Source organism: Lepidochelys olivacea, assembly GCF_965140295.1.
Source record: "Lepidochelys olivacea isolate rLepOli2 genome assembly, chromosome: 2".
Classification (NCBI taxonomy): domain Eukaryota; kingdom Metazoa; phylum Chordata; order Testudines; family Cheloniidae; genus Lepidochelys; species Lepidochelys olivacea.
The window spans coordinates 62,031,901-62,044,411 of NC_140412.1; the positions used below are offsets into that span (position 1 = coordinate 62,031,901).

At 40.6% G+C, this 12,511-nt stretch overlaps 1 protein-coding gene across 10 annotated transcripts in view; it reads left to right on the forward strand.

The window, feature by feature from the left end:
- PPP1R42 (protein phosphatase 1 regulatory subunit 42) overlaps positions 1–12,511 on the forward strand; it is a gene marked incomplete at its 3' end in the record, with an annotated part of 78,953 nt that overhangs the window by 3,240 nt on the left and 63,202 nt on the right. For 9 of the 10 annotated variants that reach the window (XR_014710298.1, XR_014710300.1, XM_084619666.1 and 6 more), the window contains 3 exons: positions 1,653–1,819; positions 3,357–3,495; positions 6,669–6,785. Coding sequence is in view for 7 of the 10 variants with exons in the window: in XM_084619666.1 (XP_084475792.1) it covers positions 1,653–1,819; positions 3,357–3,495; positions 6,669–6,785 (423 nt within the window). Of the gene's footprint in view, positions 1–1,652; positions 1,820–3,356; positions 3,496–6,668; positions 6,786–6,915; positions 7,051–12,511 lie in introns of all 10 variants that reach the window. The other variant, XR_014710299.1, reaches the window with a different exon arrangement.

Here is a 12,511-nt window from a genome sequence, read left to right on the forward strand (position 1 = left end):
CTAATTTTTTTTTTTTTTTAAAAGAAAGTAGTATATAAAAGCAATTGCGCTTTGAAGAAGAGAGATGCAGTCAATAGCTTTCTGCCTTTCAAATGTTAAACAATGTTTTGTAGTTTAAAAAAGGTTAAAGTTTAAAATCTCTTTTGTAACATTCCATAGAAGAGACAAATATATAGATATTCTTTTAAAAATGAAATTAGTTTGCTGTCTTTTAATTGAACTTGAGACATTTGCCACCTTATTAAGTTCATGAAAAATGTGAGCTGTAAAGTTTACCCAGTGCACTGATGCTAATTAGGGACCTTTGGGCATTGCTGCAATGCAAATCATATCTAATAAAAGTAATTAATTAAAGACCAAGAGAGAAAGGGGGAAACAGAAACTCTGCAGCTCAGATTTTTCATTATTTTAAAGAGGTAGTAATAGTCTCAAATGCTGCTAAAATACAGCACTAGTTTCATTTTTAAACAACTATTTTTTCTTCTCTTGGGAATCTTACGGAAGAGTTGTTCACTGGTTGCAAATTCTTTGCACTTGCCTATGATTTATTTCCTGCAATTTGGAGGAAGGTTGGGAAGGGGAAGGAGAGAAACAGGTTGGGATATAGGTCAAGTGAGGCTAATGAGTCTAACAAATTTGGACCAGTATGACAGTTGTCCAAAATTGCACAAGTTAGAGCTTTCATTAGTGAATTAATTTGCTCTCTTTGGCCTAACCATTTTAAAAATAACGGTACTTAATTTTAAACGAGTAAAACTGTGACTTCTATGCTGCTCCTTTTCAACTTGATGATAGGAGTTTTGCCATAGATTTCAGTGGGGCCTGGATTAGTTCTGATTTCCCTCAAGATACTGACTGTATTTTGAAATTACTAGACCCTGCGCAACTAAGCTCATACCAGGGACGGATTTCTTAAAAACAAAACATCAAACCCTGTTTTCAGCAGTAAAGGTTTTAGGCCCTGATCATGTAACTGGATCCATGTAGGCAAACCCCTGCACCCATACGGAGCCCCACTGAAGTTAAAAGAGCTAAGCCCAGGAGCAGGGGTCTGCCATGAAGATCCAGTTGCAGGAACAGGTCTTTAGATACCAAGGTGACAGATGTCTTAGGAATACTTTGATATAAATATGCTAGCAGAATTTTATGTATTTTTCAGGTTATTTTTAAGAATGTCTTTCAAGCAAGCGTCAGATTCTGGTGAAATCTTAAAAGAGGAAATATAGTAAAATACATTCAACCTTTTTATATTTTCTTCACCAAGAAACTGTTTTCCATTACACCAATGACATATTAAGGTAGCTTTTAGTTCATTTGAGGCAGCAATCCACTGAACAGATGTTTTCCTGAAATTTAATTGAAGAAGGCAGGAAAGACAATGAGATCATAAACTAAGTCATGTTCACAGCCTGGTGAGAGCCAGAATTCTCAGTTTCAGTACAGCAAAGCATTAAAGAGAAAAATCAGTCTTTGCCCCAGGAGACAGTTGCTTAATTATGTTTACTACAAATGGTGAATTAAAGTTAGTGTTTGTCAGTGGTGAAAATCTACAGCTAGATCATACAGCAGAACTGAATCTAAGGCAAAAAATAATAAGCTCCAGAAGTTGATTGTAAGGGAGCTGAATATAATCATTTTATTCTTTCTTGCAGGATGACCTCTCTTTGTGCAGAAATCTTAATGTCCTGTATTTGTATGATAACCAAATTAGACAAATCCATAACTTGGGCTTTGCTTCAAATCTAACACACCTGTACCTGCAAAACAATCGCATTTCATGTATAGAGAACCTCACATCACTGAAAAAACTTGAGAAACTGTAAGTGAAAATTGTCTTTTATTTTGAAAAAATCAAAAATTATAATTGTATACTATGTATTAATAAGAAATTTAAGAACAAGTTAAGTATTGAAGTCCTTTCCCTATAAGTAAGCTAAATGTTGTCTTTCAAATGTGTGACAAAGTCAGACCTGACAGCTATAAGAAAGTGTTTTTTTGTTATTTTTTTCAGTGGTTGCAGGGAAAGGCATGATAAAAGCCAGGGTGTGGCGTAGAGCGTTTGATGAGAATCAGATCTAGGGGGTAAAACCAAGCAAGGCCTACGTGCTTTAAGTTGTACCGCTACCTGAAAGTATTAAGTAAAGCATTTAACCTCTCTGGAAGCTGAATTGGGTCACTTAGACCAGCTAAAAGCTGAAGTTTGTGATTTATTTGTTAGTATCAACGGATAGTTATTTAGTACCACCAAGAATGTGGTGGAAGGCAGGTATATCAATCCTAGAATGGTGAAGGCTTTTTTCCCTATGTACTGAAACAAGGTTACCTCAGGTTAATTAGAGACACCTGAGTCCAATTAAGTGATGCTGGTGACCTTAAAAAAACCCTCTTCTGGTGAGAGAGAGGGATGCTAAACAAGCTACAGCAGGGTTAGGGCTATCAGCAAGAAAAAGCTTCTTCTAGGTAGAAGGCTGCCCTTCTCCCTATAGGACAGGGGTAGTCACTTATTTTTTTGTCAAGGTCCAAATTTCTTGGTCAAGGTATAGTCAAGATCAGTGAAAATAACAACAATAATAAGTAAATAAAAATATTTTGGGGTCCGTTCAAAAGCATCTGGAGGTCCAGATTTGGCCCACGGTCCACCTACTGACTACCCCTGCTATAGGGGAAACAACCAAGTTTACTTCTGTTTGCGGAAGGGCTGGAAGCCAGATGCCAGCATAATCAGTCAACACCTTGGAGAAGGACAAGGAAATATATTTCTTTTGTGTCGTGAGTTTGTTTTTTGTGCTTAAGAGAACTACTTGTGCCTACCTTGAGACTCACCTTATAATCATTGGGGAAAAAAGTCCAAATCATTCAAAACCTCCAGAGTAGGACTGATTTACTTTAGGCCCCTTCTGCCAAAGGCAGAAACTTGGACTGATGAGGCAAAGGAGGAGCCTTGCCAGAAAGTATAAATACCCTTCATTAGCTATATAATATTTCCATTCAAGTGTTCTGTGACCACATAGACTGTGTAGTGATGGATATTATTTGAAATTTATCATTAGACTCACTCTGTTTGAAATATTGTCGTCTTTTCCAGAAGATTTAACAATAGTATTATTATCTATAGACTAATAGAATTGATAGACTAGACTTGCATCTATTAATCTATAAATAGTACAGTTGGATACAAGTATATTTACATAGGAGTTCCTCACTCAGTTGCAATTCCTTAACACATTAATTGCTACAGTTTAATAATGCCCATAAGGGATTAATTTCTATTTTGAGACTTGAGTGTGGATCTGCTTGATTTTGTTTTTCTTTTACCCTCAAACTGTGTTAAGTCCCATTTACATTGTTTTTTGCAGGTATCTGGGAGGCAATTTCATCACTGTAGTAGAGGGCTTGGAAACATTTGAAGAACTGAGAGAGCTACATGTTGAAAGCCAGCAGCTTCCTCTTGGAGAAAAGCTCTTGTTTGATCCAAGAACTCTTCATTCCCTGGCAGTAAGCATATATATAAATTTTCTGACAAGCAGTGATAATAGACCAGGGGTTGGCAACATTCAGCACACGGCCCATCAGGGTAATCTGCTGGCGGGCCGTGAGACATTTTGTTTACGTTGCCCGTCTGCAGACATGGCCCCACGCAGCTCCCAGTGGCCACGGTTGGCCGTTCCCAGCCAATGGGAGCTGCAGGAGGCAGCATGGGCAGATTACCCTGATGGCCGCGTGCCGAAGGTTGCCAACCCCTGCAATAGACCTATGGAAGGAAGGTAGTATGGATGGCTCAATATTTTGTATATTGCCCACTTTTCCTTAGTTATAATGGCTCCATTCCACTGGGATCTGTAAAGGGTTAGGGTTTTTTTCTCTCCATGTAACTTAGAAAATAGCTAGGAAAAAACTGGAGTGCCACATTCCAGCAGAGTCTAGCAACCCGTTTGCTTGTTTATTTGTGGAATGTATTTATTTATTTGCCTGAAGCTGAAGGATATGCTTTCTGTATGTAGAAGAAATAAACAGTGAATAAGTTGAAAAGAGAGAAGGGATTTATCATAGAGAAGTCAATTACTCAATTCTTGAATCCAAAGCTTGCAAACTTTTTCAGAGCTGGCACTTACAGTTAATAACCCAGCAGCCAATGAATTTGGCAGCATTCTGGGGGAAATCCTTATGAAAGGATGAACAGTTTTTTCAGTCTATGAAACATAATCAGGTTTTTCTTCAATCATCTTTAGAGTGATGTCTTTTGTCCTTTTTGTACAAAGTTAATCATAATGTCTATTTTTGCTCTTCACATTCGTTTCCTCTTCCATCTGTTCTTGTTTCTCATGGCTGGAAACAAGGAAAGGGCCAGAAACATGAGACCAGTCATCTCTCCATGGATTACCAGCTATTGTTTTGACGACCAGCAACGGTCCATGGACCAGTGTTTGGGAAGTTTGGGGTTATTAATTGTATGCACAGGAAGCATACAGGTAGAGCTAAAACTTCAGCCCTTTTCTGAAATGCAGAGCTTACTCTTCAGATCAGCTTCTAGAGGGATTTAGGTTTCTAGATTTATACTGCTGAAAGAAACAGCACTGCTGAAAGAATCAGTGGTCAACCAATAATTAGTCCCTTTTCTAGCCTAGATTTAAACATGCTCGTTCAATATGCCTTTTTCCAGTTCCTAAACACAAAAGTGCCTTTTTTTTTCTTTGACATAAAAATATACGATATTTTGCTAATTTGGATAAATGTTACCTAAACTACATTTATTTTGGGGATAGACCAGCGGGATCACCATAGGTACTCCAAAAGAGTGTTCCATGATGGATTACCCCATGTTGTTTTCCAAAAAGTTGCACGTTACTAAAAGGCCCAGATCATGTTAATTCATTGTTGGACTCATCAAGTCATCAAGAGGGTAAGTTCCAAAAGAAAGGCTAAGTCAATAGGACTGTGCATATGAGAAAGGAGTACGCATATGAACAAGGTTTCTGAGATCAGGTCTGAAAGGAAGGCAGTATAATCTAGTGGTTAGAGCAAGGAATGTAGGGGTCAAGAGATATGGATTTTAATACCAGCTCTTCTGTAGACTTGGTGTGTGACCATGGGCAAGTCAATTAACTTCTTTGTCTCAGCTCTGCATCTGGAAATTACGCCTATTAATACTTATTGTGATGCTTTCATGATCCTCTGGTTTATGAGGCACCTCTCTACCACCAGCCCTTAGCACAAGGAAGCCCAAAGGCAACACAAGCACTCTCCTCTAGGCCTTGCAGGCCCCACTGTCACTCAGGTACAAATTGAGAGATTGTGAAATCTACAAGAGAAGAAAGCAACAGGAAGAAACAAATAGCAGGTGGTGCCCTATTTATGAATAAAGTTGAAGAATTGGTCTGGTATATCTTGGAGTGCAAAGAGACACATGGAATCCTTCAGCTAGGAGGCAAACTGACAGCTTGCATGTGTCATTTGAAAAAAGGGTCACAGCCTGCTTAGCTGTAAAGCATTGCAAGAATTTGGGGTGAGCAATACTTTATTACACATGAGTATCTTGTTAATTAAGTTTAGGCTCTAGAATGCGTTATAATTTTATTTTATATGTAACCATTTGTTTCCAGTACTTCTACTTGAATCTCTATGCTTTGTTAAATAAATGTACTCTTGATTCACTATAAATAAATCTAAGTGCTTTGAATTAAGCTGAGTGGTGATTTAAAGTGAAACTAGTAAGCTGTTTCTTTGGAAGTAGTGGATTGGTGAATACTGTGAGTGTCCAGGGGGGCCAGGGTTGGACACTCCAGGGAGAGGCTCAGTGGGCTTGAGGGTTGGAGTGTCCCTATCACTAACCTGCAAAGTAACAGCGGGGCCTACAAGGCCTGGAGTGGAGTGCTGGTGTTGCTCATGGCTGATGGAGTTGGAGAACTGACCCCCATCGGGCACAGATGAGGCTTCCTCACGCTAAGGGCAGGTGGCAGCAAGTCACCTTACAATCCTGGGTACCCCCAGGAAGCATCACAGCATACAATACACAAATGACAAGACAGGGAAATAAGTGCCAGTTACCTTCTGCCTGAAAGGAACATCTCCAAGGTATGTCCTCCACTGGTGGCCTGCTTTAGATCCAAGACCTCAAGAACATGATTTTCAGTATAGATACATAGCTCCTTAATACTATCCACACATACATTTTGCAACGATTATAATGTCCAGGGGGCAACTGGCTTACAGTAAAGACCTCACATGCCACCCTTCAGTGAACTGTTATGCAGTATCTGACCCAGTGGATCCCTGTAAAGCCCTCTGCCAGTTGGCACCAAGAATTCTTTGAGTTATACTTACCCACCTTTATAAAGCACTGTGAAACATTCAAATTAAAAATGCTATATAAATGCTAAGCATTATATTATGAAAACAGTAGAGATACAACATTGTTGCAGGTTGACTCATGACCAAAAATACATATCCTTGTAGGGACCCTCAAGCCCCTATACAGAGGACATGCACATCCAGCATCAAAGATTATGTGAAATATTAGATGATCCTGTGTAGTCTCATTTACACATTTTAGCCAGAGCTTACAAAATTCACAATGTGGCCCTGCTGACAGACTTTTCTCAAAGGAATTACTATTACACTTTTGCAATGTGAGAAAACTATGTTGTTGTTTTTTTCTTTTTTTCTTCCAGAAATCTTTGTCAGTGTTGAATATCAGCAATAACAATATAGATGAACTGGGAGAATTTGCACTTCTGGAAAATATTTCCCATCTTATAGCAGTTGACAACCAGCTTCACCATGTGAAGGTATTAAAAAGAATATTTTCTAATATTTAGTGTGAGTGAAATCAAAATAATCAGACTGATCATTATTATTAAGGTATTTTAATAGCCAGTTGAACATTTGTTTCATTCTAATAATTTATTGTGCCCCCAGTTATGGAGCCTGATCCAAATCAGATTGAAGTAAATGGGAATCTTTCCACAGACCTCAATGGACTTTGAATCAGACCCACAATGCAAAGGCCACATGGCCTCAGAATGTTGGATTTGGCTTGTTTTTAATTAACTTGTAAGTCAATTTTACCACATTAAAATTTTTAGTTCTCTGTCTTGGTATAACTGCCATAAATCCCCAAACGTTAGTCAGCATTTTTAGTGTAAATGTGTTAAGGCAGTTCTTAGATATTTGATTGGCTGGCCAGTGTCTCAGCTCTGGCTCAAATGTGTAAATACAGACAGTAAATTGCAATTAGTCATCAGCAGTAACAATTACATACTATGTGTGCACATGCACCGCTCCCCCACCTTATTTTTATTTTCTTTCCCTTCCCAGGTATGTGTTAGTTGTTTTGTATGAATAATAATATTACACAATATGTACAGGATTGAATATTATAGATTTGGTTTGCAGTTCCTCTTTTTCTCTTTTCTCAGTTACTGAACCAGAAAGAACGCTAACAGTAGATTATTTATTTAGATGGGAATATATTCCTTTAAGAGAATTGGAATTGTTGCCTTTAGTATTTAGTTCAGTTTAAAAAAAACAACCCTCAATTTCAGAAGAAAACTAGCCTTCGCTGTAAATGTCTATGAATTAAGTAAAATATATTAAACCTATTCATGTCTGTGAAGGTTATACAAAACATTTAAGAAACAGGAAGGAAGGGTTAATAATCATGAAATTATTAACCCATTACATGCAAGGTTCCATTTTACATATTCACAGCTGGAGGGAGACTGTATGGTTAGGACCTGATCCAGCTACCATTGATTTTGATGTATTGTAGATCTGAGTGGTTTTCCCACCTATGCTCCAAACAAACAAGTCTCCAAACTCTAAATTGAGATGCTGTTTAAATTTGTCATCGTGAGTTCACATTCTTGCACATACAGAAAACAATGTATTCATTTCTCAAGTGCTGAACATACAGTTTAATAAGAATAGATCTCCAGCATGAAATTATATCTAGACTTTTATAGTTTCAGGGCAGATTACGTCAAAGTGCACTGCAGCACTTAACACTAATCTTTCTTTTTAAAATATAAAAACTAAACTGTTTGTTGAAAGAGCAGTAGGCCTGAGACCTCTCACGGTCAGAAAAAACTGAGTTAGCTTCAAAGAAAATCTCTGAAGCTTTTGGCTCTGTTTTAAAGGCATCAGTTTAAAATCCATATACAGCAAGAGCACTTATACTTATAACAATTGCAGAGACTTAATTAGTCAGAAAGCGAAGTTTGGAATATATCTTTACTTGTTTTCTACAGCAGTGAATTTCATGGCTGATGTGGCTCATGTTATTCTGGAAACTATAGTTAAAAAGATGGCGCCTGATGTAATAGTAAAATGAATAGTAGAGGGTTGCACATTTTATTCCTTCTGTAGGTTGAGTTATTTCTCTAGGCCAGTGACTCCTTGAATCCCTCCATTCCCGCAAGCTCCATATGTGCCACCCTCCCGTTCCCCTCTTTTTCAGGGAACCTGCAACCTCCAACTCCATCTTTCATGCCAGGGGTTTCCCACATTTACCCCCACCATTATTTCTTTCCTTTCTGCCTGGGAGAACAATTTAAACTTTATTGGGAGGAAGGGCAGAGATGAGATGAGGGGTGTTATTGGCTGCCATCAAGCAGATAATTACAGACTTGATGAAGCTGATTGGTCTGCTAACCAGATGCCATGGGCTCTGTGTCCAACCCCCTCTCCCGCCACCTTCTCTCCCCACCGCCATTTTTCCATGTCCAGTTTCCGATTTTCACCAGACTCAATAAGGTTCTGCTCATTGATGCCTAAACCATTTATTAAAATTTTGGAATTGAGTGGATGCAGCATTCAAAAATTATTGCATTACGGACAAAGAGAAATGCCTGAAGTTGAGTGTAAGGCCTAACTTTGCCTGGCCAGTTATGGTTGAGACACTGATCACCAGGTTGTAATATTCAAAAATTGAATCACAAATTTTCCTTTCCAAGGCAAATTGATGTTTTCAAAATTATTTTAATCAATTCTAAAACAACTGTCAGATGTAAAGTCAGCTTTCTTATCCAAAGAGGTACAGTGTGTATATGTAACATCAGGGTGTTCACTATGTCACTAGAGATTTTCAGCAGATTAGAGTCCAAAGATTTCCTGCTTATAAAATCATCAAGGAACTCTCCAGTTATACAGAACTGCTCCGTTCATGGTCAGCATCATAGAATCATAGAATATCAGGGTTGGAAGGGGCCTCAGGAGGTCATCTAGTCCAACCACCTGCTCAAAGCAGGACCAATCCCCAGCTAAATCATCCCAGCCAGAGCTTTATCAAGCCTGACCTTAAAAACCTCTAAGAAAGGAGATTCTACCATCTCCCTAGGTAACCCATTCCGGTGCTTCACCACCCTCTTAGTGAAAAAGTTTTTCCTAATATCCAACCTAAACCTTCCCCACTGCAACTTGAGACCATTACTCCTTGTTCTGTCATCTGCTACCACTGAGAACAGTCTAGATTCATCCTCTTCAGAACCCCCTTTCAGGTAGTTGAAAGCAGCTATCAAATCCCCCCTCATTCTTCTCTTCTGCAGACTAAATAATCCCCGTTCCCTCAGCCTCTTTTCATAAGTCGTGTGCTCTAGCCCCCTAATCATTTTTGTTGCCCTTCGCTGGACTCTTTCCAATTTTTCCACATCCTTCTTGTAGTGTGGGGCCCAAAACTGGACCCAGTACTCCAGATGAGGCCTCACTAATGCCAAATAGAGGGGAATGATCACATCCCTCGATCTGCTGGCAACGCTCCTATTTATACAGCCCTGAATGCCATTGGCCTTCTGGGCAACAAGGGCACGCTGTTATCCATATAACATATCCAGCTTTTTGTCCACTGTAACCCCTAGATCCTTTTCTGCAGAACTGCTGCTTAGCCACTCGGTCCCTAGTCTGTAGCAGTGTGTGGGAGTCTTCCGTCCTAAGTGCAGGACTCTGCACTTGTCCTTGTTGAACCTCATCAGATTTCTTTTGGCCCAATCCTCTAATTTGTCTAGGGCCCTCTGTATCCTATCACTACCCTCCAGCATATCTTCCACTCCTCCCAGTTTAGTGTCATCTGCAAACTTGCTTAGGGTGAAGTCCACGTGATCCTCCAGATCATTAATGAAGATATTGAACAAAACCGGCCCCAGGACTGACCCTTGGGGCACTCCGCTTGATACCGGCTGCCAGCTAGACATGGAGCCATTGATCACTACCCGTTGAGCCCGACAATCTAGCCAGCTTTCTATCCACCTTATCATCCATTCATCCAGCCCATACTTCTTTAACTTGCTGGTAAGAATACTGTGGGAGACCGTATCAAAAGCTTTGCTAAAGTCAAGGAATAACATGTCCACTGCTTTCTCCTCATCCACAGAGCCAGTTATCTCATCATAGAACGCAGTTAGGTTAGTCGGGCATGACTTGCCCTTGGTGAATCCATGCCAACTGTTCCTGACCACTTTCCTCTCCTCAAAGTGCTTCAAAATGGATTCCTTGAGGACCTGCTCCATGATTTTTCCAGGGACTGAGGTGAGGCTGACTGGCCTGTAGTTCCCCGGATCCTCCTTCTTCCCTTTCTAAAAGATGGGCACTACATTAGCCTTTTTCCAGTCATCCGGGAACCTCCCCCAATCGCCATGAGTTTCCAAAGATAATGGCCAATGTCTCTGCAATCACATCCGCCATCTCCTTTAACACCCTCAGATGCAGTGCATCCGGCCCCATAGACTTGTGCTCATCCAGCTTTTCTAAATAGTCCTCAACCACTTCTTTCTCCACAGAGGACTGGTCACCTCCTCCCCCATACTGTGCTGCCCAGTCGGGAGCTGACCTTGTTCATAGATTCATAGACTTTAAGGTCAGAAGGGACCATTATGATCATCTAGTCTGGCCTCCTGCACAAAGCAGGCCACAGAATCTCACCCACCCTCTCCTGCAATAAACCTCTCATCTATGTCTGAGCTATTGAAGTCCTCAAATCATGGTTTAAAGACTTCAAGGTGCAGAGAATCCTCCAGCAAGTGACCCATGCTGCAGAGGAAGGCGAAAAACCCCCAGGGCCTCTTCCAATCTGCCCTGGAGGAAAATTCCTTCCCGACCCCAAATATGGCGATCAGCTGAACCCTGAGCATGTGGGCAAGATTCACCAGCCAGATACCCAGGAAACAATTCTCTGTAGTAACTCAGGTCCCATCCCATCACAGGCCATTGGGCCTATTTACCATGAATAGTCAACGATCAACTAATTGCCAAAATCATGTTATCCCATCATACCATCTCCTCCATAAACTTATCAAGCTTAATCTTGAAGCCAGATAGGTCTTTTTGTTCATGAAGACAGAGGCAAAAAAAGCATTAAGTACATTAGCTTTTTCCACATCCTCTGCCACTAGGTTGCCTCCCTCATTCAGTAAGAGGCCCACTCTTTCCCTGACCTTCTTCTTGTTGCTAACATACTTGTAGAACCCCTTCTTATTACTCTTAACATGCCTTGCTAGTTGCAACTCCAATTGTGATTTGGCCTTCCTGATTTTGCTCCTGCATGCCTGAGCAATATTTTTATACTCCTCCCTGGTCATTTGTCCAAGCTTCCACTTCTTGTAAGCTTCTTTTTTGTATTTAAGATCTGCAAGGATTTCACTGTTAAGCCAAGCTGGTCGCCTGCCGTATTTACTGTTCTTTCTACACATCGGGATGGTTTGTTCCTGCAACCTCAATAAGGAATCTTTAAAATACAGCCAGCTCTCCTGGACTCTTTTCCCCCTCATGTTATTCTCCCATGGGATCCTGCCCATCAGAGGGAGTCAAAGTCTGCTTTTCTGAAGTCCAGGGTCCATATTCTGCTGCTCTCCTTTCTTCCTTTTGTCAGGATCCTGAACTCGACCATCTCATGGTCACTGCCTCCCAGGTTCCCGTCCACTTTTGCTTCCCCTACTAATTCTTCCCTGTTTGTGAGCAGCAGGTGAAGAAGAGCTCTGCCTTTAGTTGGTTCCTCCAGCACTTGCACCAGGAAATTGTCCCCTACACTTTCCAAAAACTTCCTGGATTGTCTGTGCACAGCTGTATTGCTCTTCCAGCTGATATTGGGGTGATTGAAGTCCCCCATGAGAACCAGGGGCTGTAATCTAGTAACTTCTGTTAGTTGCCTGAAGAAAGCCTTGTCCACCTCGTCCCCCTGGTCTGGTGGTCTATAGCAGACTCCCACCACGACATCACCCTTGTTGCTCACACTTCTAAACTTAATCCAGAGACGCTCAGGTTTTTCTGCAGTTTCATGCCGGAGCTCTGAGCAGTCATACTGCAACTTACATTCAATGCAACTCCCCCACCTTTTCTGCCCTGCCTGTCCTTCCTGAACAGTTTATATCCCTCCATGAGAGTACTCCAGTCATGTGAGTTATCCCACCAAGTCTCTGTTATTCTAATCATATAATCATTTCTTGACTGTTCCAGGACGTTCAGTTCTCCCTGCTTGTTTCCCAGGCTTCTTGCATTTGTGTATAGGCACTTAAGATAACTCACT